Source organism: Pan paniscus, chromosome 23 (genome assembly GCF_029289425.2).
Source record: "Pan paniscus chromosome 23, NHGRI_mPanPan1-v2.0_pri, whole genome shotgun sequence".
Lineage (NCBI taxonomy): Eukaryota > Metazoa > Chordata > Mammalia > Primates > Hominidae > Pan > Pan paniscus.
Window position 1 is genome coordinate 32,169,184 of NC_085927.1, and position 24,713 is coordinate 32,193,896.

Below are 24,713 nucleotides of genomic sequence, written 5' to 3' on the forward strand. Positions count from 1 at the left end.
AGATAAGGTACCTTTAAAAAGAAATCAAGGAAAAAGGGAGAGATTTCTCCAGACCTATGTCTACAGCCAAGATGGCAGATTCCTTGACTGGTGAAGACAGGCTGCTGGGCACCTTGGTCAGGGGTGGAGGAACAAAGGATGGCACCAGAACACAAGCAGGGAGACAACTCCGGGAGTCCACAGAGGCAGCCAAGGCTGCTGATGTTCAGGAACCAATACTCAAAAGGTACTCCAGAATACTGTGAAACAGTCCCTGGGGAGAGCAAGGGAAAAAGATTCACCCATAGTACAGATTAGATAGGATAGATCAGATGAAGGACATTAACTCTAAGTCTTAAAACTTATTGAATTAGAGAGACATTTCTTGCACACTGGTGTGTGTCAGGTAAGACCCAAACAGCATTAGTGTCAAAAAACTGGGAAACTATACATTTAACAGAATAGCTGCAAGCTGTAATACATTCATGTCCAAAGCAAGACATAAAGTTGCAAGCTTCACATGTTCAATTAGGGTAAGATATATATGCACAGAAAAATATAAAGCCATTATGGGTTTAAATTCAGTCAGTCACCCTGGGCTATTTTTGTCCACTGTACCTACTGTTCTTGGGACAGTCCTCATTCCAGCTTAACAGTGGGAAAACTAAATTTAGCCCAGTCCAGGAACTGGACAGACACCACTTGTTTGGCCCTTTTCAGTTAAAACTATGGGTCCAGTACAGTTCAAATTATAGATACTAGGGCTTCTTCCCCTTGGGAAACTTGCTTTACAGCTGTGGCTGAGAATATCGCCAGTTCATTCTCCACTAACGGCTAGCCAGAAGGGAGAGGAGAGGGAATGAATCAAATTCACCTTTAGATCACAGAACAGGAAGTCAGCTAGTACCAGGCACCATTCTATTAATTTTATTGCTATTTCACCTCAAACCAATGATACATGACGGCTGTTTGATGTCTGCAGGGGCCCTTCACCAAACAAAAGCATTTTACTTTGAATAGTTTGGCTTCCTTGGATGTTTTCAGGTAGGTAAAGACACTCTGAAGCAGTGTTCCTTTTGACCTGGCCCCAAGACTAGAATGAATGTGTGCCTATCCTTCAACTAGAACAAAGAACCACTGCTCTCCCTCAACTAACCTCCGCCTTCTTGGTCTCTGCTCACGCAGCAGCTTCTCTTTCAATTCCACATCCTGGCTTTTCAGAATCTTTTCAGGTTATTTTATGCCAGCACAGCAGAGGCACTTCTGGGAATTCGGCAGCAAGTGGGCCAGGGCATAACAAAGCCATTCCAGTCTGACTAGAGTTAATCATGAAATGCTGAATGCATGGAAAAAGCTGTAAAGAAAACTAAGTATTTCAAAAATTCTATGAATTCTGTATATAGAAAAAAGAGCTTTCAAGCTTAGGAGTAACATGAAATACCAAAACAATAAATAGGTGCCAGGGGCAGTGGCTCACACAACCCAGCACTTGGGGAGGCTGAGGCAGGAGGCTCCCCTAAGGTCAGGAGTTCGAGACCACCCTGGGCGACATAACAACATTCCATCGCTACAAAAAATTAAAATAAAAAATTAGCTGGGTGTGGTGGCTGCGCCTGTAGTCCTAGCTACTCTCCAAAGGCTGAGGCGGAGGAATGCTTGAGCCTGGAAGTTCAAGGTTGCAGTGAGCTAGGATCACGCCACTGCACTCCAGCCTGGGTAACAGTGAGACCCTGTCTCTAAAGTAAAAAAAAAAAAAAAAAAGAAAAAGAAAAAAAAATTAAAATTAAAAAAATAAATTAATACCTTTTTCTCTCTCACACATACACACACAAACACCTTTTATGTGTTAAGCCAGATACAGTTAACATGAAAACCAGATGTTTTAAAATAATACCTCAAAATTCAGATCAAATAATATATATCCTGAATCTTGTTTAAAAAGTCATATATAATCCACTAGTTTCACTATTTTTGGTGCTACTGAATAATGTATGGTTTGTATTTTTTGTTTTATGAGGTTTTTTAATTTGGTTTGAAATACTTGCTTTAGATTTACTGAAACTAGAATTAATGGGACTTTTTTGAAATTTTGCTTTTAGACCTGGGGAGTGATGGTTCAGAGTCAGATGTGCTCACAGTTATGGATGCTACATCCACTGATCCTGGCTGAAGAGGTTCCAGCGACACTTGAATAGTAACTTTTGTTTCAGGAGGTAATCCTTCTAGTTGCTTAGGCTTCTTAAACATTTGATGATACTGGGTCTTGTGCTCCATTTTCTCCTTGAAAGTTAAAAACTGTAGCCGGCACTTGGAACACTGGTGTGCACTCTTTCCCCAGTGGCCCCTATAATGACACATGTATGGTGTTGCTGTTTTGAAAATTTTGAGACAAAAGGGACAAAGCAAATTCTTTGTGTTTTCATGGCACGTTCTAAAATGTGTTTCTACATCAGCAAAGACCGACGATCTATAATGGCAAACCTGGCACACATAGGGCATTTCGCCAGGCTTATGATGGTCCTTCATGTGTTGTAAGAGGACCTGATCTGTTTCAAATGACAATTCACAGATTTTACAGACAGCAGAGGGCTCCTGGGCAGTGTGGACATTTTCGATGTGACACTGTAGCTGGAAGGGAGTGGGAAACTGCCGGTGGCAGTGCTGGCAGGTGGTGTGGTTTTCCCAGCTGTCGTTCCTCTGCTTCTCAAATTCCAAATGATGCTTCACGTGATTCATAAACTTAACATTTTTTAGAACTTTCACGCAGCTGAGGCATTTAAAGGTGGTGTGAGTCTTCTGTTCCGGCTGCCCATCTCCTTTATGCTGTCCATAGTAAAAGTCACTAAGTAACACAATGGGATTTTCTTTCTTGGGATCAAAGGTCTTGTTTTGACTTGTTAGACTCAAAATGTCTGTTTTTGCCAATTCATTTTCCCTATCAAGATTTGTATTTATAGGCTTGAAATGGATATTGTCCTTTGGAAAAGCTGCTGGAAAAGGTGCTCCATTCTGAACATGGCTTAATGAGGTATGAACATTATTTGAGGGTGTACTTTGCTGAGTATTCATTGTATGAAAGGTATCTGAAGGGAACGAAGCTGAAGAATTTCCTTCTATAATTCCATCCCTGAGTTTAGCCCTTTTGGGATTTATGCTGTTTACTTCGAAAGTGGAAAGTTGCTTTGATACACGAGGACTTTCATTTATACCTCCTACTGAAAGTGCTGTACTTACTGGATGATGCAATGAACCTGTGAATGTAATCAAAGGAGAAGGTAATTCTGAAGAGTTATTAGGCACAACTTGTGGTGAACTATTTCTATAATCAGGTTTAGACAAAGGCTCAATAATAATAGGACTATCTGTTGATCTCGATTCAAGTTGGGAAGCTGGCAGGACGGTCACTGCTTCTGATGTAACGGTCTCATGACTTTTAGGCTGCAATTTGCGAGCAGTATCTTTTCTAAGGTGATCATACTTTTTTCTCCTTGACCATGAACCCGGGGTGACTCTGTTCAAAATGTTTGAAACGACTGGTTTTGAATTTGAAGTCACCCCAACAAAGATTAGCTCAGCATCTTCATTTACATGTTCCACACCAACAAAGATGAGCTCAGCATCTTCGTCATCTACTTGTTTGGTTTCTTGTATGTTCTTCTGTGGTTCAGGCTCTTTCTCTTCCTCACATGATTGTTCCATTTTCTAATTTTTTTATTCCTGAATGGTGGGGCCACAAGTCCCAATGCTTCCTTTATATAAACTGCCACCTAAGTACAAACATACATCAGTAAGTACAGGAAAATGCATTACCTTATTTAATTTTCCTCCAAAACATTGTTTTTATAAACCACTATTTTACCCACAAGGACACTGAGACTGAAAGAGGATAAATAACAGCTTAAAACCTGTGATAAAAGATCAGGTTCCTAAGAATCTAGAATCATAACTTAGCTGTACTGATTGTGCTCTATTCCATTTAAAAAAAAAAAAAACCTACCAGCAGCTAATCACTAGGCAAAATTATATGGAAAAGACACACATTTTTATGAGGGCATCATTGTGCAGTGTTTAGAAACATGGGCTTTGGAGTTGAAGAGTAAGCTGGAATCCTTAGTCTGCCACACACCAGATGCTTCCTCTTTAGCAAGTTTTTTACTTTTAAATGTATTTTGCTATTTTAAAGGCAAAAATTCTTATTTCTTAGACTTACAGTAATAGCTGGTTTTTTAAAAGCACCACCTATTCAATGGCAGCTTGATTTGTAGTGGAATTGGAAGAAAATTACAATAAATGAAAATATCTCAATTGATTCATATATAGTAATCTCATAAACATTAATATAGAAAAGAGGTATTAAATTTATAGAGTTAGAGTACCTACACATAACCAACAAACAGCATAGCACAATGTCAATTGCCAGGCAGATAATCTCATCCCAACTCATGGCCTTAATTATAATCCATTCAGTAATGCCTCCTAAATTTTCCCCTCCAGTTCTGACTTACCCACTGAACTTAAACACAACAGTGCTTCCTCCTCAATCTCTTCTCCACATAGCAAGCAGATTGATTGTGTTAAACAAAGTCAGACTGTATCATTGTTCAGCTCAAAACCCTCCAATGGCTTTCTGATTAACTGAGAGTAAAAGACCAAGTATTACCAATGCCTAGAAGACTACACTACCAACCCCACATACTGCTCCTGCAGTTATCTCATACTACTCTCCACTATCCACTTCACTGTAGCCACACTAACCTCCTTGCTATTTATTTTAATTTTTTAAATTAAATTTTATTTTTTTGAGATGGAGTCCCGCTCTATCACCCAGGTATATATTTCAGCTCACTGCAACCTCCACCTTCCAGGTTCAAGTGATTCTTGTGCCTCAGCCTCCTGAGTAGCTGGGACTACAGGCATGCACCACCACACCCAGCTAATTTTTGTATTTTCAGTAGAGATCGGGTTTCACCATGTTGACCAGGCTGGTCTTGAATTCCTTATCTCAGGTGATCCACATGCCTTGGCCTCCCAAAGTGCTAGGATTACAGGCGTGAGGAACTGCACCTGGCCCTCCCTGCTATTTCTTGAACATACTAAGCTCTTTTCCTTGCTCAAAGCCCTTGTTCCTTCCAATATGAATGATCATTTGGGTATCTGCATGGCTAGCTCCTCACTGCCCTTAGGGCTCTATTCCAAGTATCCCTCTCGGTGAGGTTCTCAAATATTCCAACCAACCTCTAACCCACATTCCTAATCTCTTTTCCCTTTTCTTTCATCCCCAAAGCCCTATCACCATTTAACATATTACGATCCTATTTATCTTGATTATTTTCTATTGTCCATCCAGTGGAACATAAAACTCAAAAGGGCAGGTATTCTATCTTTTGTTGCCTGTTGTATGCCCAGCACAAAGAACAGTGTCTGGCACAGGACAGGTGCTCAACAAATACAGAATTTGTTAAATGAATCAATAAATATCGACTCTCCTTCATAAGATCCTTTATTTTTAAAGAAGATTATGCTCCATTAATTCCACATTTTCTATGAATTTACTCTGAGAACTTTATCCATTGGAAATTCCGTAGGCCAATAAAGGACTTAAAGCTAGCTTTTTAAAAATATTTGACCACAACCAATAGTTTAAAAAAAAAAAGTTATATGGAGTCCAATTACACAAGCACATACACGTAAATAATAACTACCTTTACTACACAGGCTGCATTCTAAAATTTTCTATTTCATTTTTCTTGTCTTTTTCTTTTTTTTTTTTTTTTTGAGACAGAGTCTAGCTCTGTCGCCCAGGCTGGAGTACAGTGGCGCAATCTCAGCTCACGGCAACCTCTGCCTCCCGGGTTCAAGCAAGTCTCCTGACTCAGCCTCCAGGGTAGCTGGGATTACAGGCACATGCCACCACACCCAGCTAATTTTTGTATTTTTTAGTAGAGACGGGGTTTCACTGTGTTGGCCAGGCTGGTCTTGAACTCCTGACCTTGTGATTCACCAGCCTCGGCCTCCCAAAGTGCTGGGATTACAAGCATGAGCCATGGATTACGAGCCTGAGCTGCGCCCAGCCTCATTTTTCTTAAACTAACCACAGACCCACAAAATCAGTTAAGCCTCATCACTAGGTCACTACTAGTTGTTTCAAAAACTGGTCTAATGCTAGCAAAATGTAGGCACTAGAAACCAAGGTTCATAACTCACCAATTTCTAAAAACATATCAAGATTCACTGTATCCCCATGTGGACCCTTCAAATCAGCATAATCCAAAGCATAAAAATTAAATTGACATCTAATAAATGCCATGCACATTTGTTTTAATTTTAATTAGGATATCAGTATCTAATTTTGGAACATATAGACAATATTTATTCCTACAAATATGTGTATCACCTTGGAAGTGAATTTAAAAAGGAATACAATATTAAGCATTGTCAACTATATACAAACTGGTGTATCATGAATAGTGATTTACAACTTAATTAGTAGATATATAATGCCAGAAAAAATATAAGGCAGATATGAATACACTGCTCTCTGGAGTCAACTAAAATTGGTTTAGTCTGTCTATATACAACTTCAATCGCCTAACTCCAGGATGATGTCACCTAGCCCAGTGTTTCCTAAGCATTACTGACATTTGGGACTAGATAATTCTTTGCTGGGGGCTGTCGAGAGTACTGTAGGATGTTTAGCAGCATCTGTGATCTCTACCCACTAGAAACCAGCAGTAGTCCCCCAGGGTGGCAACTAAAAATGGCTCCAGGAATTACCAAATGTCCTGTGGGAAAACTCCTGCCCAAATCCAATCTTCTCAGGATCACTTCCACATTTCCAGTAACTACCTTCTACGTAATTCTAAATGTATTTTCTAACATCCTCTCTAAAGAAAATATCTGGCCGGGCACGGTGGCTCATGCCTGTAATCCCAGCACTTTGGGAGGCCAAGGCAGGTGGATCACAAGGTTAGGAGTTGGAGACCAGCCTGGCCAACATAGTGAAACCCTGTCTCTACTAAAAATACAAAAAATTAGCTGGGCCTGGTGGTGGACACCTGTAATCCCAGCTACTTGGGAGTCTGAGGCAGGAGAATCGCTTGAACCCAGGAGGCGGAGGTTGCAGTAAGCCGAGACCACGTCACTGCACTCCAGCCCGGGTGACAGTGCGAGACTGCATCTCAAAAAAAAAAAGAAAATATTCTAATTCACAATCATTAATATTCTCCAATATCCTAAAAAATCAGACTATAATCTGACAACATGGCCATTAGATTTATCTGAAGATTAATTAGTTTATTATTGTTATTATTTTTTCTTTTTCAAGACGGAGTCTTGCTCTGTCACCCAGGCTGAAGTGCAGTGGCACAATCTCGGCTCACTGCAACCTCTGCTTCCCAGGTTCAAGTTATTCTCCTGCCTCAGCCTCCCGTGTAGCTGGGATTACAGGTGCACCACCACGCCCAGCTAATTTTTGTATTTTTAGTAGAGACGGGGTTTCACCATGATGGCCAGGATGGTCTTCATCTCCTGACCTCATGATCTGCCTGCCTTGGCCTCCCAAAGTGCTGGGATTACAGGCGTAAGCCACCATGCCCGGCCAATCTGAAGATTAATTTTTAAAGCCCCCAGAAGTTTATGATTTACTAAAGTTACATGGAGGGTTTGTAGACAGAGTTAGCACTAAGATGCCTAATTCCTGAATTCTGGTTTTGTGCTCTTTCTGCTAAAACTGACTTAGTGCACACTTATTTCTGATGATATTGCTGTTAACTGCTTAGTCTTTAAGAATTAAAGTGTCTCATTGGATTCATTTTTTCACTCTCTATTTTGTAAACCTGTTCAAACCTCCTCTACCTCCCAGAAAATGTCAAAGTACCTTATAAGCCATTTTAAATAACTTTTAGAGCATCGCTCATTCTACCTTTCATGTCCATTCCTATTAATGGCCCCCAGCCCAGGCCGCAACTTCTAGGTTTAGGTCCACTGGTTACTTCATTTTTGTACACTTGTACTAGACCCTAAATTGTTCTGTCTCTTTTCTCTGTCCTTCAAATTATATAACACAACACCACAAGATGGATCTTAAAACACAACTGTAATTATATCACTCTTCTATCCCTAAGCATTAAATGATTCCTCCAATTCTAGAGAATATTTTAGGTATACATAATTTGTGTTATGCTATGGGCTGAACTGTGTTCCCCCCACCCCCAAATTTGTATACTGAAGCTATAACCCCCAATGTGATGGTATATAGAGATGGTGGCTTTGGGTAATAATCAGGTTAAGATGTATTCATGAGGATAGGGCCCTCATGATGTGATTGGCGCCCTTATAAGAGGAGATACCACAGACCTTGCTTCCTCTTTCTGTCATGTGAGAACACAGCAAGAAGGCTGTCATCCACCAGCCAGGAAGAGAGCCTTCACTAAGGAACCAAAGCATCCAGCATCTTGATCTTGAACTTCCCAGCCTAAAAATGTGAGAAATGAATTCCTGTTGTTAATAAACCATCAAACAAGTAAAGAAGAAAAACTTAAACTGGGTTCTAATGACACTGCTGGACTTCCTAACCAGTTGCTCTTGGTTAGATTTTTGGCTGTTGTCCATACTGATTAACCCTCCATCCAACCATCAATCAAGGTGAAAAAGAGGAATAGAGCAAGGATCAGGAACAAAGCTAATAAGTTAATGAACAAGTTCATTAAGAACAAGAGTAGCATTAGACCATGAGAGTTTTCTTCTCCTCTAGATGTCCAGAGACCCTTCTCTACAAATGTCCACCAATGGATGAATGAATGCTTATTTTCCAATTTGCCAGAATCTTGAGATACTGGGGTAGGGAGGTTAGACATGCAAAGATATATCAGATCTAACAGGTTTGTCCTCAAAAATCAATTCTCACCTCCCATGATGGGAGAAGCCAATAGGAGGGCTTCAATTCCAAAGAAAGCTGAGAGATCAGTGGATGATAACCCACCTTCCAGATTATTTCTATGCATTCAAACAATGGCCCTTCTACTAGATCATTGTTTTTTCTTTGTTTTTTTTTGAGATGGAGTCTTGCTCTGTCACCCAGGCTGGAATGCAGTGGCGCAATCTCGGCCCACTGCAATCTCTGCCTCCCGGGTTCAAGCAGTTTTCCTGCCTGAGGAGCTGGGATTACAGGTGTGTGCCACCACGCCTGGCTAATTTTTGTATTTTTAGTAGAGATGGAGTTTCACCATGTTGGCCAGGCTGGTCTCGAACCCCTGACCTCAGGTTATCCACCCACCTCGGCCTCCCAAAATGCTGAGATTACAGGCGTGAGCCACTGTGCCTGGCCTTTTTTTTTTTTTTTTTTTAAGATGGAGTCTCGCTGTGTCACCCAGGATGGAGTGCAGTGGCACAATCTCAACTCACTGCAACTTCTCCTGAGATGCTTGTGCCTCAGCCTCCTGAGCAGCTGGGACTATAGGTGTGCGCCACCATGCCTGGTTAATTTTTTGTATTTTTATTAGAGATGGGGTTTCCCCGTGTTGTCCACACTGGTCTCGAACTCCTGACCTCAAGTGATCCACCCACCTTGGCCTCCAAAAGTGCCGGGATTACAGGCGTGAGCCACTGCACCTGGCCTCTCAGGCTAGTTTCAACCCTATTTTACACTCCTCTACCATCCTCAGCTTACTTTTGAAAAAGTATTTATTAAAAAATGTTTATGAAAGAGTTATTTTTGTTTTATTTAGTTGCCCTGGGATGGAATACAAATGTTTGCTGTAGTTTTAAGGATCCTATAAAACTCCCATTTACTGCAAGGATCTCTGTTTAATGGGCATTCAATTCTAAGATAGCAAACGTGTAGAGTTATTTGTGGGGGTGGGGGACAAGTTTGAGAAAGAAGCAGTGGGGTGAAGAAAGTGATAGGCAAGGGAAGATGGTGGGGATAGGTACCATAGGAGTCCTGGTGGCCTAAAATCTAATCACAGAAGTTACTCAAGTGGGACTGATGCCTGAAAAAAATTTGTGTGTGGCTATAACAGTGAGTGGGATCTGCTCTTTTTTTTTTTTGAGATGGGAGTCTCGCTCTGTCACCCAGGCTGGAGTGCAGTGCCGTGATCTCGGCTCACTGCAACCTCCACCTCCTGGGTTCAAGCAATTCTCCTGTCTTGGCCTCCCAAGTAGCTGGGACTACAGGCACATGCTACCACGCCCATCTAATTTCTGTATTTTTAGTAGCGACGGGGTTTGATCATATTGGTCAGGCTGCTCTCAAACTCCTAACCTCAGGTGATAGACCCGCCTTAGGCTCCCAAAGTACTGGAATTACGGCGTGAGGCACCGTGCCCAGCCTGGGATCTACTCTTAAGCAACAGAGAAAATCGGTCATTTTTCCCCTTTTCCTTCCCTTCCTCCTATGAGCAGAATCTTGGTCTCCATCTTTAAAAAAACAAAACAAAACAAAACAAAACAAAACAAAAAAGGCCAGGTGCAGTGGCTCACACCTGTAATCCCAGCACTTTGGGAGGCCGAGGTAGGCAGAGAACCTGAGGTCAGGAGTTCGAGACCAGCCTGACCAACATGGTGAAACTCCATCTCTACTAAAAACACAAAAATTCACCGGGAGTGGTGGTGGGCGCCTGTAATCCCAGCTACTTGGTAGGCTGAGGCAAGAGAATCAATTGAACCCAGGAGGCGGAGGTTACAAAGGAGATTTGACAGGGTGGCAGTTCAAACTAAAAGTGGTCTGGTAGTTCAGAGTCAAGTTTCTTCACTAAAGCTGAGTTTTTAAAGGGCTTGAAGAATGATGTAAAGAGGGGTTGTGGAGGACCACAAAAAAAGACAACTAAAAAAAGGCATAACAAAGTCAACTTATTAAATGCCCAGCAACAGGGTGAAGTTAAGGGGAATGGTGGAATAAAGACCTACAAATAGCTGCTGCTTCATAAAAGCAAAGAGAACACTAGCAAAAACTACAAAAATCACGTTTTTCAGATCCTGGAAATTAACGAAAGCTTGTAAAACTCAAAAGATTTTATTACAAAATGGCTTGGCAGTTCCTCAAAATGTTAAACATAGACTTATGATCCCACAAATCTAAGTATACACTCAAAGAAATAAAGGTACTCAAGTACATGTATACATGTTTATAGCAACAACTCGTAATAATCAAAAGGTGGAAACAACCTAAATGTCCATCAACGGATGAATGGATAAACAAATCATGGTATATACATACAACAGAATGTTTATTCAGCCATAAAAGAAACGACATACTGATACATGCTACAACAGGGTAAACCCTGAAAATATACCATGTAAAAGAAGTCAGGGACAAAAGCTCATATATTGTATGATTTCATTTACAGGAAATATCAGAAATAGATAAATCCATAGATATTAAACAAAGATTTGTGGTTGCCAGAAGATAGGAAAGGGAAAATGGTGAGAAACTGCTTAATGGGTAAAGGGGTTTTACTCTGGAATGATGGAAATGTATCAGAACTAGATAGAGGCAGCACACGTACAATATTACAAATGCACTAAATATCACTAAACTGTTTATTTTAAAATGACTGATGTTATGTGACTTTCACCTCAATGAATTATTTTTTAAAAATAAAGAGGGTATATTACTACCAACCACACAGAAATAAAGAGAATTATAAAGGAATACTATGAAAAATTATCTGTCAACAAATTAGATAACCTAGATGAAACAAATTCCTAGAAAGACAGGAACTAATGAACTGACTCAAGAACAAACAGAAAATATGAATGGATCCAAAACAAGCAATAGAATTAGTAATCAAAAAACTTCCCCAAATAAAAGCCCAAAATCAGATAGCTATGCTAGTAAATTCTTAACGTTTTTAAAAGAATTAACACCAATCCTTCATTAACTCTTCCAAAAATTAGAAAAGGAGAGAAAACTTTGCACATCTTTCTATGAGGCTAGTTATTACTCTTACACCAAAATCAAACCAAGAAATCATATAAAAAAAGAAAACTACAGGCCAATATCCTTTTTTTTTTTTTTTTTTTTTGGAGACGGGGTCTCACTCTGTCGCCCAGGCTGGAGTGCAGTGGCGTGATCTCGGCTCACTACAAGCTCCGCTTCCCAGGTTCAGGCCATTCTCCTGCCTCAGCCTCCCGAGTAGCTGGGACTACAGGAGCCCGCCATCACGCCCAGCTAATTTTTTTGTATTTTTTAGTGGAGACGGGGTTTCACTGTTTTAGCCAGGATGGTCTCAATCTCCTGACCTCGTGATCCGCTCGCCTTGGCCTCCCAAAGTGCTGGGATTACAGGCGTGAGCCACTGTGCCCAGCCAATATCCCTTACAGAGGCAAAAATCCTCAACAAAATGTTAGCAAACAAAATCTAACAACATATATAACGATTACATACCATGACCAAGTGGGATTTATTTAAAAAATACAAGGATGGTTCATTCTATGAAAATCAACCAACAATAATTTTATTTTTATTATTTTTAATTTTAATTTTTTTTTTTTGAGTCGGAGTTTCATTCTTGTTGCCCAGGCTGGAGTGAAATGGCACGATCTTGGCTGACCACAACCTCCGCCTCCCGGGTTCAAGCAATTCTCCTGCCTCTGCCTCCCGAGTAGCTGGGATTACAGGCATGCGTCACCACGCCCAGCTAATTCGTTTGTATTTTTAGTAGAGACACGGTTTCTCCACGTTGGTCAGGCTGGTCTCGAACTCCCAACCTCAGGTGATCCACCTGCCTTGGCCTCCCAAAGTGCTGGGATTACAGGCGTGAGCCACCGTGCCCAGCCTATACCATTTTAATAAAGGACAAAAACTACACCTGCCTGCAGAAAAAACACTTGACAAAAGCTAACATCCTTTTATGATTTGAAACAACAAAACGATTAGGAATAGAAGGAAACTTTCTCCACCAGACAAAGGCATCTGTATGAGACTCACAGCTATTATAGTATCATACTTAATGGTGACACTGAAAGTACCCCTGCCCCTAAGATCAGGAACAAGACAGATGTCCACTTTAACCACTTCAACTCAACACCGTACTAGAGGTTCTACAGCCAAGGTAATTAGGCAAGAAAAGGAAGCAAAAAGCATTCAGATTGGAAAGCAAGAAGTAAAACCATAATGGAGATGACAAATACAAATAACTCAATTTTTTAAAAGGCCAAAGAACTTGAATAGACATTTCTCCAAAGATGATACACAAAAGACCAAGTAAATATATTCAGTGTCATTAATCATAAAACAATGCACATTAAAACCACCTTGAGATACCACCTCACACCTAGTAGGATGACTACTATTAAAAAACAATGTTGGAAAGAAATTAGAATCCTCATGCACAGTCACTGGAGTGTAAAATGGTATAACTACTATGGAAAACAGTACAGAAATGCCTCATAAAATTAAAAACAGAACTACTATATGTTCTAGCAATCTTACTTCTGGGTATATATCTAAAATAATTGAAAGCAGGGTCTCGAAGAGATACTGGCACACCCATGTTCACAGAAGGACTATTAAAACAGCCAAGGGGTAGAAGCAACCCAAATGTCTACCCAAAAATGAATAAACAAAAGATTATATATATATATATATATATATATACACACACACACACACACAATAGAATATTATTCAACCTCAAAAAGGAAGAAAATCTGTCACATGCTACATGTTTGAACCTTGAGGATATTATGCCAAATAAAATAAAGCAGTCACAAAAAGACAAATACTTTTGTATTTGTATAATTCCACCTATATGAGGTAACTAAAATAGTCAAATTCATAGAAACAGAAAGTAGAGGCCGGAAGCAGTGGCTCACACCTGTAATCCCAGGACTTTGGGAGGCTGAGGTGGGCAGATCACCTGAGGTCAGGAGTTCGAGATCAGCTTGGCCAACATGGCAAAACCCTGTCTCTACTAAAAAAAAATACAAAAATTAGCCGGATGTGGTGGCAGGCACCTGTAAACCCAGCTACTTGGGAGGCTGAGGCAGGAGAATTGCTTGAACCCAGGAGGCGGAGGTTGCAGTGAGCTAAGATCACGCCACTGCACTCCAGCCTAGGCGACAAGAGAGAAACTCTGTTTCAAAAAAAATTAGCTGGGCGTGGTGGTGGCACACACCTGTAGTCCCAGCTACTCGGGAAGCTGAGGCAGAAGAATCCCCTGAATCTGGGAGGCAGAAGTTGCAGTGAGTGGAGATCGCACCACTGCACTCCAGCCTGGGCAACACACCAAGACTCCGTCTCAAAAAAAAAACAACAACAACAACAACAAAAAAAACCCAAAAAAACAAAAAACAGAAGGTAGAGTAATGGTTACCAAGGGCTAGTGGCAGAGGAAAAGGGTGAGTCTGTTGTTTAATGGGCATTGTTTCAGCTCTGCAAGATGAAAAAGTTCTAGAGATCTGTTTCACATCAATGCTTGAAACTACTGAACTATTAATTTAAAAATGGTTAAGGTGGTAAATTATATGCGTTTTTACCACAATAAAACAATTCATTTTAAAAACAGGCCCCAATCGGCATGGCGGCTCACGTCTATAATCCCAGCACTCTGGGAGGCCAAGGTGGGAGAATCACTTACAGTCAGGAGTTTGAGACCAGCCTGGCCAACGTAGCAAAACCCTGTCTCTGCTAAAAATACAAAAATTAGCCGGCATGGTGGCACGCGCCTGTAATCGCAGCTACTCGAGAGGCTGAGGCAGGAAGAATCACTTGAATCCAGGAGGCAGAGGTTACAGTGAGCCGAGATCATGCCACCACACTCCAGCCTGGGCGACAGAGTGAGACTCTGTTAAAAAAATAAAATAAAATAAAAAATAAAAAATAAGCCAGACACAGTGGCTCACGCCTGTAATCCCAACACTTTGGAAGGCTGAGATGGGAGGATCGCTTGAGCCCAAGAGTTGAAGATCAGTCCAAGCAATGTAGTGAGACCCCTTCTCTACAAAAAATTTAAAAACACAGGCACAGTGGCTCATACCTGTAATCCCAGTATTTTGGGAGGCTGAGGCAGGAGGACTTAGTCAGCTCAGGAATTCCAGACCAGCTTGTACAGCATAGTGAGACCCTACCTCTACAAAAAATTAAAAAATTAACCGGGCGTGGTAGAGTGTGCCCGTGATCACATCACTGCACTACAACCTTGGTGCCAGAGCAAGACTGTTTCAAGAAAAAAAAAAAATTTAAATTTAGCTGGGCATCGTGGCACACGCCTGTAGTCCCAGCTACTCAGGGGTGGAATGAGGCAGGGTGGCAGCTGAGATGGGAGGATCACTGGAGCCTGGGAGGTCAATGTTGCAGTGGGCCATAATTGTGTCACTGTACTGCAGCCTGGGCAACAGAGCGAGACCCTGTCTCAAAAACAAACAATAAAAAATGGGCGAAGGATTTGAACACTTCTCCAAAGATACACAAATGGCCAAGCAGCACATGAAATGCTGCTCAATATAATTAGTCATTAAGGAAATGCAAATCAAAATCACAATGAGCTATTACTTCACATCCATTAGGTTAGTTATAAGCAAAAACAATCTCAAGCGTTGCAGAGGATGTGCAGCTATCTGAACCCTCAAATACTGCTGGTGATAATATAAACTTGTACTTTGGAAAAGTTTGGCAATTGCTCAAAATTTAAATATGGAGTTACCATATGACCCAACAATATCACTCCTAGGTATATACCCAAGAGAATTGAAAATATAACACATATATAAGCTAGCTGGAATACAGCCATAATGCTGCTACAAAGTGCAAACAACCGAATGTAAATAAATTGATAAATGAATAAACGAACTGTGGTATATCCGTACAATGAAATACTATTCAGCCACAAAAAAACTGAAGTACAAACAAGCATACAATACGGTGTACCTTGAAAATACACTAAGTGAATAACACCAGACACAAAAGGCCGCATATTTTATTATTTTACTTATACAAAATGTCCAGAATAAGGCAAATTCATACAGACAGAAATAAAGTAGCAGCTGCCATGGGCTCGATGAAGAGGAATGAAAGGAATATAGCAGGTTTGAAAAACGGCCCCCAAAATATCAGGTCCTAATCCCTTAAGCCTGTAAATGATACCTTATTTGGAAAAAGGATCTTTGCAGATGGGAAAATTATCCTGGACTATACAGGTGGGCCCTAAATGCCACCACAAATGTCCTTGTAAGAGAAGCAGAGGGAGATTTCACACATACTCTAGGAAAAGGTGATGTGAAGACAGAAGCAAAGATTAGAGTGACATGGTCACAAGCCAAAGAACGTCACATCCACAAACTAGAAGATGCAAAGAATGGATTCTCCGCTAGAGTTTCCCAGGGGAGGACAGCCCTGCCAACATCTTGATTTAGGTCTTGTGAAACTTATTTTAGACTTCTGACCTCCCGAACTAAGGGAGAATAAATTTTTGTTGTTTTATGCCACCAAGTTTGTGATAATTTGTTATAGCAGCTATGGAAAAGTAATACAGGGAGTGACTGCTAATGGATACAAGGTTTCTTTAGAGTTGATGAAATGTCTTGGAATTAGATATTGCTGATGGTTGTACAATTTTGTAAGTATATAATACTAAAAACCATTCAATTTCACACTGCAAAGGGTGAATTTTATGGCATATGAACTATATTTCAAAGAAAAACAAATGCCTAGTAACAGGCTGGTATAACCCCCCATCTCCCAACAACTGCTGCTAAATTTTCAAAGCACCATTAAGCAGACTCAATTCGTAGCAAGGATAATGGAACAATGCAAGCTCATCTAGCCAACAAAAAGAATTAAGCTAGTATCAGGTGGTCAATTTACAAACTGTAGTGGGAGTCATACATTCCCAAGGATGGAACAGTTATATCTCCTTGCAGAGTGAACTCTTCTCCGATACCAAGGACTTGGAAGACCAAATAAATTATACGTAGGATTACCAAATATGCTGGTATGACCAAGACAGTTGTAGTTTAAACTTCTATCTCTGTGGAATTATGGATAGTGCCACTCTTCAATCTTTAATAAGTCCTTCAGTTTAGATGATAAATTACATAGTCAACCTAGTTATAAGGAATCTAGAGGTTGTGAAAAGCTGTGAGAGCATATTCTATGCAGACCACATAGGTCCTATCATGACTCCCTATGTAACTTGGGTCTCTGCGACTGGGAAGCTCCCAGGGAAAAAAACCCAGTTAAGACTTCTGCAGAGCATTCACATTTTGTTTCAAACTTATACAACACTAATGCTTAAGCTCAACTCTCAGAATTGTATTATTCAGTATTATCCAAATAACTGATTAATTTACACACTGAAGGGAAAGAACAAGGAATGGACCTATACACACTTGTAGTTTACAAGTATAAGAAGCTAACAAAGAATAAGATTAAAATAACTTGTGCCAGGCCGGGCGTGGTGGCTCACGCCTGTAATCCCAGCACTTTGGGAGGCCGAGGCAGGTGGCTCACGAGGCCAGGAGTTTCAGACCAGCCTGAACAACATGGTGAAACCCCATCTCTACTAAAAATACAAAAACTTAGCTGAGCGTGGTGGCACACGCCTGTAATCCCAGCTACTCAGGAGGCAGGAGAATTGCTTGAACCCAGGAGGCGGAGGTTGCAGTGAGCTGAGATTGTGCCACTGCACTCCAGCCTGGACAACACAGCAAGACTCCGTCTGAAAAAAAAAAAAAAAAAAAAAACAACTTGTGCCCACATTAACTAAGTGTTAAAAGCCAAAAGGTGAAAGTCACTATTCTCTTTTCACATATCAAATTGACCCTAAGGTAATATTGCTGCATTAGAACTGAGCTGGTGGGAGGGATGTTAAGAAATTAGGGAGAAATTGTTAATCTACAGAAAGACCATCATATAAGGTTCTGTGTGTAGCCAAACATACACATTTGATGTTCTGATGTTTGCTACTTTAGTGGAACTATAGCTATAAAATGTATTCAATCAGTAGAATTAAAACATATCCCAGTCCACAAAAAACTAAGAGAGAAATTATACAGGAATGATCAAGAATCTGCACAGTTCTCATAATCTCATTACTACAGAGAAAAGGAGAAAGGGAAGCATCAAGGTAGTATTTGAGACGAATTTAAGAAGACCACTCATTCAATAAAAGTTTGGTGGGCCAACAAGGTGCCATGTATTGGTCTGGTGATATATCAGTGATCCAAAGTCTTTCACTTCAGGGAGCTGACATTCCAGAAGGGGTAGTCAGAAAATAATTTTTTAAACAAAAGTAACATGGTTATATAAACACTAGGGAGAAAAATAAAGTAGGAAATGGAGGCAGGTTGATACTCACATAACATGAATATGGCTATCTGGGGAAGAATACTCCAACAAAGGGAACAGCAAACACAAAGCCTCTGAGACTGGAGCACTTAACACATGCAAGGACTGATCAATAGGCTAACACAGGTGGACCAATGAAAAGAGTGACAAGTTAGAAATGAGATAAAAAATGAGCTGTTTGTGGCAAAGGAAAGCCAAGATCATGTAGGCCATTCTAAATTCTTCAGCTTTGGCCGGGTGTGGTGGCTCACATCTGTAATCCCAACACTTTGGGAGGCCGAGGCGGGTGGATCACCTGAGGTCAGAAGTTCGAGACCAGCCTGGCCAACATGGTGAAACCCCGTCTCTACTAAAAATACAAAACGTAGCCAGGTGTGCTGGCGCGTGCCTGCAGTCCCAGCTACTCAGGAGGCTGAGGCAGGAGAATTGCTTGAACCCAAAAGACAGAGGCTGCAGTGTGCTGAGATCATGCCACTGCACTCCAGCCTGGGTGGCAGAGCAAGACTCCATCTCAAAAAAATAAATAAAAATAAAAATAAAAATAAAATAATAATAATAATCCAAAAATTAGCTGGGTATGGTGGCGGGCACCTGTAATCCCAGCTACTTGGGAGGCTGAGGAGGAGAATCACTTGAACCCAGGAAGCAGAGGTTGCAGTGAGCCGAGACTGCGCCATTGCACTCCAGCCTGGGTGACAGAGCGAAACTCCATCTCAAAAAATAAGTACATAAATAGACAAAAAATAAAAACAAATTCTTCAGCTTTTACCCTGAGTGTGATGAGAGATTACTGGAAGGCTCTGAGTGAGAAGTAATATGATCTCACTCATTTCATTAGGATTGCTGTGGCTACTGTGTGGAGAATAGACTTTAGAGAGTAATAGTGGAAGCAGAAGACAAGAAGCTACTGAAATATTATAAACAAAAGATGATGGTAGTATCAGACAGGATGGAGAAATAGAGATACTAAGAAGTCGGACTCTAGATAAAAATCTAGAAGGCCCACAAGGTTCATTGATGGATTGGGTTTGGGATGTGAAGGAGAGGAGGAGGACACACAAGAGGTAATGCTGAGCAGGTAAATCTATGAGATCAGAGCCCAAGGAAAGTTCTGAGGTAGGTACTTAAATTTTGAAGTCTTCAGTATGTAGCATTATTTAAAACACAAGACTGGATGAGATCACTCAGGGAAAAGAGGTCTGAGATCTAAGCTCTGGGGCATTCCATTGATTAGAGGTCATGGAGATGAGAAGGAGCTGGTAAAGGAAATTAAAAAAAAAAACAATTATTCACAGCCATTCAGGCGGGAGGAGAATCGAGAAAGAGAAGCATCCCAGAATCCAATGGGGAGGAGAAAAGGAACTGTAATATATGCTGCCAATAGATCAAATAAAATCACGAAAATCAACTAAAACTGACCAATGGATTAAGCAAAGTGGAATTCATTGGTGACCTTGAGAGCAGTGGGTTTAAGGAAGAACGAGAACAGGAGATAGCAAATATGGACAACTCTGGAGAAATTTTCATGTAAGGACAAGCAAATACAAATTAAAACAAGCAGATGGGAGATGTGGCATCAAAAACGAGATCTTTAAGGTGAGGTGATGGTACAGTCAGTATGTTTGCTATATTAATGATCTGGAGAGATAGAAAACGTATCCCTAGACAAAGAGAAGTCTTGCTAGAATAATATCCTTAAATAAACAAGTGCACATGTAGAGGTTCTGGCCTTAGCAAGAAGTCAAATTATTCACCCAGAGTAACAGGACAATGCTTTGAGATCCTATGGAAAAGGGTTAAATGGTGGATAAATGGCTGCGGGGGCCATCCTCCAAGATGGCCCTAAATGAATCCCACTTCCTGGAATTCACATAGTTGTAGCCCTCTCCCACTAACAGGGTTGGCCTGTGGGATCAAGCACATACAGCAGGAAGTGATGGTATGCCACTTCAGAAATTAGGTCATAAAGACTCTGCCCTTCATCTTGGGTACAAGGTCTCTTGAATCATTTGCTCTGAAGTAAGCCAGCTGCTGTGACATGAACAGCCCCATGGAGAGGCCCACAGAGCAAGGAACTGAGGCCTCTTGCCAACAGCCCAGTGAGTGAGCTTAGAGGCAGATGATCCAAACCAAGTCAATTCCGCAGAGACTGACAATCCAGCCAAAGGTTTCACTGAAACCTCATGAGTGACCTTGAGCCAGAAACAGCCAGCTAAGCTACTCTTGGATTCCAGACCTTCAAAAACTATGAGGTAATAAATTTTTTTTTATTTAACTACTAAGTTTTGAGACAATTTGTTACACGGCAATAGATAACTAATAAAATGGGTCGCACTGAGCTGTAATCACAAATTGCTGGGCACACAATTCACTATAATCTCACCTACTGGCATGCAATGACTTCAGATGACCTCCCCTGTCCTGCTGCATGCAATTACCTCATGAAATACAGTCGCTGAGAAAGAGGGTAGGATAAAAGGAGTCAGCTTTATATAACTTAACATCCCTGATGCTCTTTTTGTTTTTTCAAGAGAGGTGGTAAAAGAATGCCACTACCACCCTCTCCTTTCTCAAGAAAGCAATTTAGAGGGTTCCCGAATGACCTACATCAACAATTGGCCTGAACTAATCAAACGCATCATTCAGATTCCCTCAGTAAAATATTAAATACCAAACAGCTATGTTTCAGCAAAGGAAAGGGCAAGGGAGCGAAACTGAAGGACGAAAATACAACTTTGGTCCTTATCAGGGAGACTTCTCTTTTCTTACCTCAGGTTTATTACAACGCAACTTTTAAGAACTTGAGCTGTTCCAGGCAGAAGGTCACATCCTTGAGGTAACCAGAGAGAAGCGTTAGTTACTTACATGTCACAAGAATATTTTCGATCCCACTGCCTGACATTGCCACTTAGGTGTTTATCAGTCATCTCACACTTAACCAGATAAGTGAACTGAACTCCTTTCCCCCAGATCAGTTCCTCCAATCTACCCTACCTTAGCGCCAACTGCCCAAATCAGAAGCCTCCAAATCACCCGAGGTCCTGGCTCTCACGGGAGGGACTCCATTAGGGTCCCAGGGGCTGCATTAAGAGTCCCGACAGCGACGCAGTAAATGAGACAAGACGCTGCGGTAGGGGAGAGAGACCGATACATTCAAATGCCTTAAGGGGTCTGGGCCTACAGGTCTCCAGAACTGGGGAGGGCCTGGGGTTACAAAGCAGTTTTCAGATTTTTAAATACATTGAGCGCCAAAAGAGACCCCGCGGGGGCGATGGGGGAGGGGAGCGCACTGGGAGCCAGGAAAGGCCCCTTCTCCAGGAGGCCCGGGCCCAGCCCGGGGGTGGGGGCGTCTGCGTGAGGGAGCGGAGGCTGATGTAAAAGTGGCGCCCGCTGAGCTGAGGGAAGGGGGTGTGCGTGAGGGGATCGTGGGACCTGCTTCTGCCCTGCACTCCCCCACAGAAAGCGGCTGTATTGCAAAGGCCGCTCCGGCAGCGCACAGCCAAGCGCGGTGTCGCGACCCGCAGGGCTGCGGCTCGCCATGAAATCCCTCAAGTCTCCCCTCAGGGAACGCTGAAGCCGCGCCACGCCCCCGTCCTTACCAGTCCGGATCAGCTGCTGTTCGCGAGCTGCCGGCCACGCACCAGCCCCGGAGGCGCTCCCGGGGCAAAGCCGGCGGCGACTACGCCTCCTCAGGCCCCCGGCGCCGCCGACGCGCACGCCTCCACACGCGCGCGTCCAGTGGAGACCTGCGATTGGCTGCCAGGTGCCGGCGCGAGATCGGCGCGGCTCCGAGCTAGGAGCATGCGCGCGCTCTGACGCCCCTGGTGGCGACGGCTGGACGCGGGGTTAGATTGAGAAGGAGGAGGGCAGCGGCAATGCCCCTGAGGCCTTGAAAGGATCTTGGGTTCCGGATCACGGTTCCAGGCAGTCAGGGTTCCAGAGCTGAGGGGGCATCCAAGCAGTCAGGGTTCCAGAGCTGAGGAGCATCCAGGCAGTCAGGGTTCCAGAGCTGAGGGGCACCCAGGCAGTCAGGGTTCCAGAGCTGTCGCAGCCAGGGCTTGGGGTGGGGGGTAGGCTTCCAGTCCATCAGGGGATGGTTTGCCCACCAGAAGGCCAGCTGTTATAATTCTCAGGTGTGGTCCCTTTGTTGACTATCCATACTGAAGGGATTGTGAGGAAACAACTGAACCTAACATCTGTCCTCTTCTAGTTACATCTGGGGCCAGTTGAGTCCAGCCTGCCACCTGTTTTTGTACAGCTGGCAGCAAGCTAAGAACCGATTTCACGTTTTTTTAATGGCTAAAAAGAGAATATTTTGTGGCATGTGAAAATTATATGAAATTCAAAATTCAGTGTCCATAAATAAAGTTTTATTGGAACAACAAACATGCCCATTCCTTTAGGTATTATTTATGCCTGTTTTCCTGCTTCAACAGCAAAGTTGATTAATTGCCAGAGACCATGTATGAAAAGCTTAAAATATTTACTGTCTGGCCCTTTACAGAAAGTTTGCCCATTCAGTTTACTTGCAGCTTTGATTTTTTTTTTTAATTGACCAATTCTGCCAAAAGCCTATTTTAGCAATCTTTTTGGGGGGCGGGTAAATCGCTTTTGGTTTAATTAATCTATAATGTTATTTTCTTATCTATTTTATCTATTTCTTCCATTCTGTTATTTTCTTCCTTCGTGACTTCATAGGCTTGCTCTGTTACTTCTCATTACAATTTTTGGAGAAAAATGCCTACCTCGTTTGCTTGTAAACTTTTTTGTTTCTTTTGTATTTAATGCTATAAATTTACCTTTAAGTACCAGTTTAACTGTGTCCCACCAGTCCGCTTGGTAATATGTTCATTATCCTTCAATTAGATATGTCCTAATTTTCCTAGTTGTTAGAAATGCTTGTTCCCTGGTGCCGCAAAGAAATAGCACTTGAACATAAATTTAATTTTCTCAGCAAGGCCATTTTTACTTTCTGCAGAAAGGGTACACTCGCCAGCAGTTTTGCCACGAGAGTACCCCAAACAAAGGATACAGGGTTATTTATAACCTGACGCATCCACCCTGCTGCTGTGTCCGGTTTCCATTGGCTGGAACAGGACCTCACATTCTGTGTTTGTCCCGATTGGCTAACAACTTAGAACTTTCTAAAAGAGGCAAAGGCAGAGGAGAAGAAAGGAAGGAGGATGTAACTTGTGGAATGCTGAGAAAGGTAAAAACACCTCCAAATAGGAAGAGGAACAGGCTATGACCTAATGCTTGCTTGGACCAGTATAAGCATGCGAGGGCAAATATTTAGGCTAAATTGTGGGAGCTAAGAACACAAAGTACATTAATTTCTTTATTACGGCTAGCAGATATCTAAGAATGTTAGCACAGGTCTTTGAATAAATTTTACTTCTAAGAGAAGTTACTATTTATTCGTAATTAGACAGGGAGGAAAGTCTTTGAAGAGGAACCTCTACTTTCTTTTTTACATAGTGATTCTTTCTAACACAAGGGTTATATAGTATATGTTATTTATTTTTGAAATCTATGAGATTTTTAAAAGATTTTTAAATTGTGTTATAATCAAATCACATGGCCTAAATATTACTCACCCTTGCATTTGAAGATTTCTGTTCAGTGAAGTGTACCATAGTCAAAATGAAGAGATCATAGATGTAAAGAAGATATTTGCAGTATCTAAAATGTATATATGAGGCTGATATGTAAAGAAGATATTTGCAATATCTAAAATGTACGTAAGAGGACTGGCATGGTGGCTCACACCTGTAATCCCAGCATTTTCAGAGACCAAGGCAGGCAGATCAGTTGAGGTCAGGAGTTCAAGACCAGCCTGGCCAACATGGTGAAACCCCATTTTTGTACAAAAAATACAAAAATTACCTGGGTGTGGTGGCACGCGCCTGTAGTCCTAGCTACTCGGGAGGCTGAGGCATGAGAACTGTTTGAAGCTGGGAGGCAGAGGTTGCAGTGAGCTGAGAGTGCACCACTGTACTCCAGCCTGGGCAACAGAGCGAGACTCCGTCTCAAAAAATAATAAAATGAAAAATAAATATATGAGAAATGATCTTCTTTTGGCTTCATAATAATTCCAATGTCCATCAGTAAATTAGTATCAACTAAGCTCCAGGCTTTATTCAAATGTCACTAGTTTTTCCCATCATCCTTTTTGTTCCAGATTCCCACCCAGGATACTGAATTGTACTTAGTCATTTTGTGTGACTTCTGTGGTCTGTGACAGTTTCTTAAACTTTTCTTGCTTTTCATGACCTTGACAATTTTAAGAAGTAAAGGTCAGGTATTTTTCAGAGTGTCTCTCAATTTGGGTTTGATGTTTTTCTTATGGTTACACTGGGGTTATAGTTTTTAGAAGACTATCACAGACATGATGTGTCTTTCTCATAATTTCTCATCAGCGATCCATGCTATCAATAAGACTTCCTAC

General features: G+C 41.6%; 2 protein-coding genes across 4 annotated transcripts in view; one reads left to right on the forward strand and one right to left on the reverse strand.

The window, feature by feature from the left end:
- LOC129395163 (immunoglobulin lambda-1 light chain-like) overlaps positions 1 to 24,713 on the forward strand; it is a 735,232-nt gene that overhangs the window by 173,370 nt on the left and 537,149 nt on the right. The gene's annotated exons all lie outside the window — the stretch shown is intronic.
- Positions 1,981 to 24,442, reverse strand: ZNF280B (zinc finger protein 280B). 3 transcript variants are annotated; one of them, XM_003805905.4, is made up of 4 exons: positions 21,865 to 24,442; positions 21,035 to 21,095; positions 8,335 to 8,452; positions 1,981 to 3,746 (listed from the first exon to the last, which is right to left on the reverse strand). In XM_003805905.4, the coding sequence occupies exon 4, from the start codon at positions 3,676 to 3,678 to the stop codon at positions 2,047 to 2,049; it is 1,632 nt and encodes a 543-aa protein (XP_003805953.1). In that variant the 5' UTR covers positions 3,679 to 3,746; positions 8,335 to 8,452; positions 21,035 to 21,095; positions 21,865 to 24,442; the 3' UTR covers positions 1,981 to 2,046. The 3 variants fall into 3 exon arrangements, with proteins under 3 accessions (XP_003805953.1, XP_034807576.1, XP_034807578.1); XM_034951685.3 differs by lacking the exon at positions 21,035 to 21,095 and having other exon boundaries at positions 21,865 to 22,000; XM_034951687.3 differs by lacking the exons at positions 8,335 to 8,452; positions 21,035 to 21,095 and having other exon boundaries at positions 21,865 to 22,000.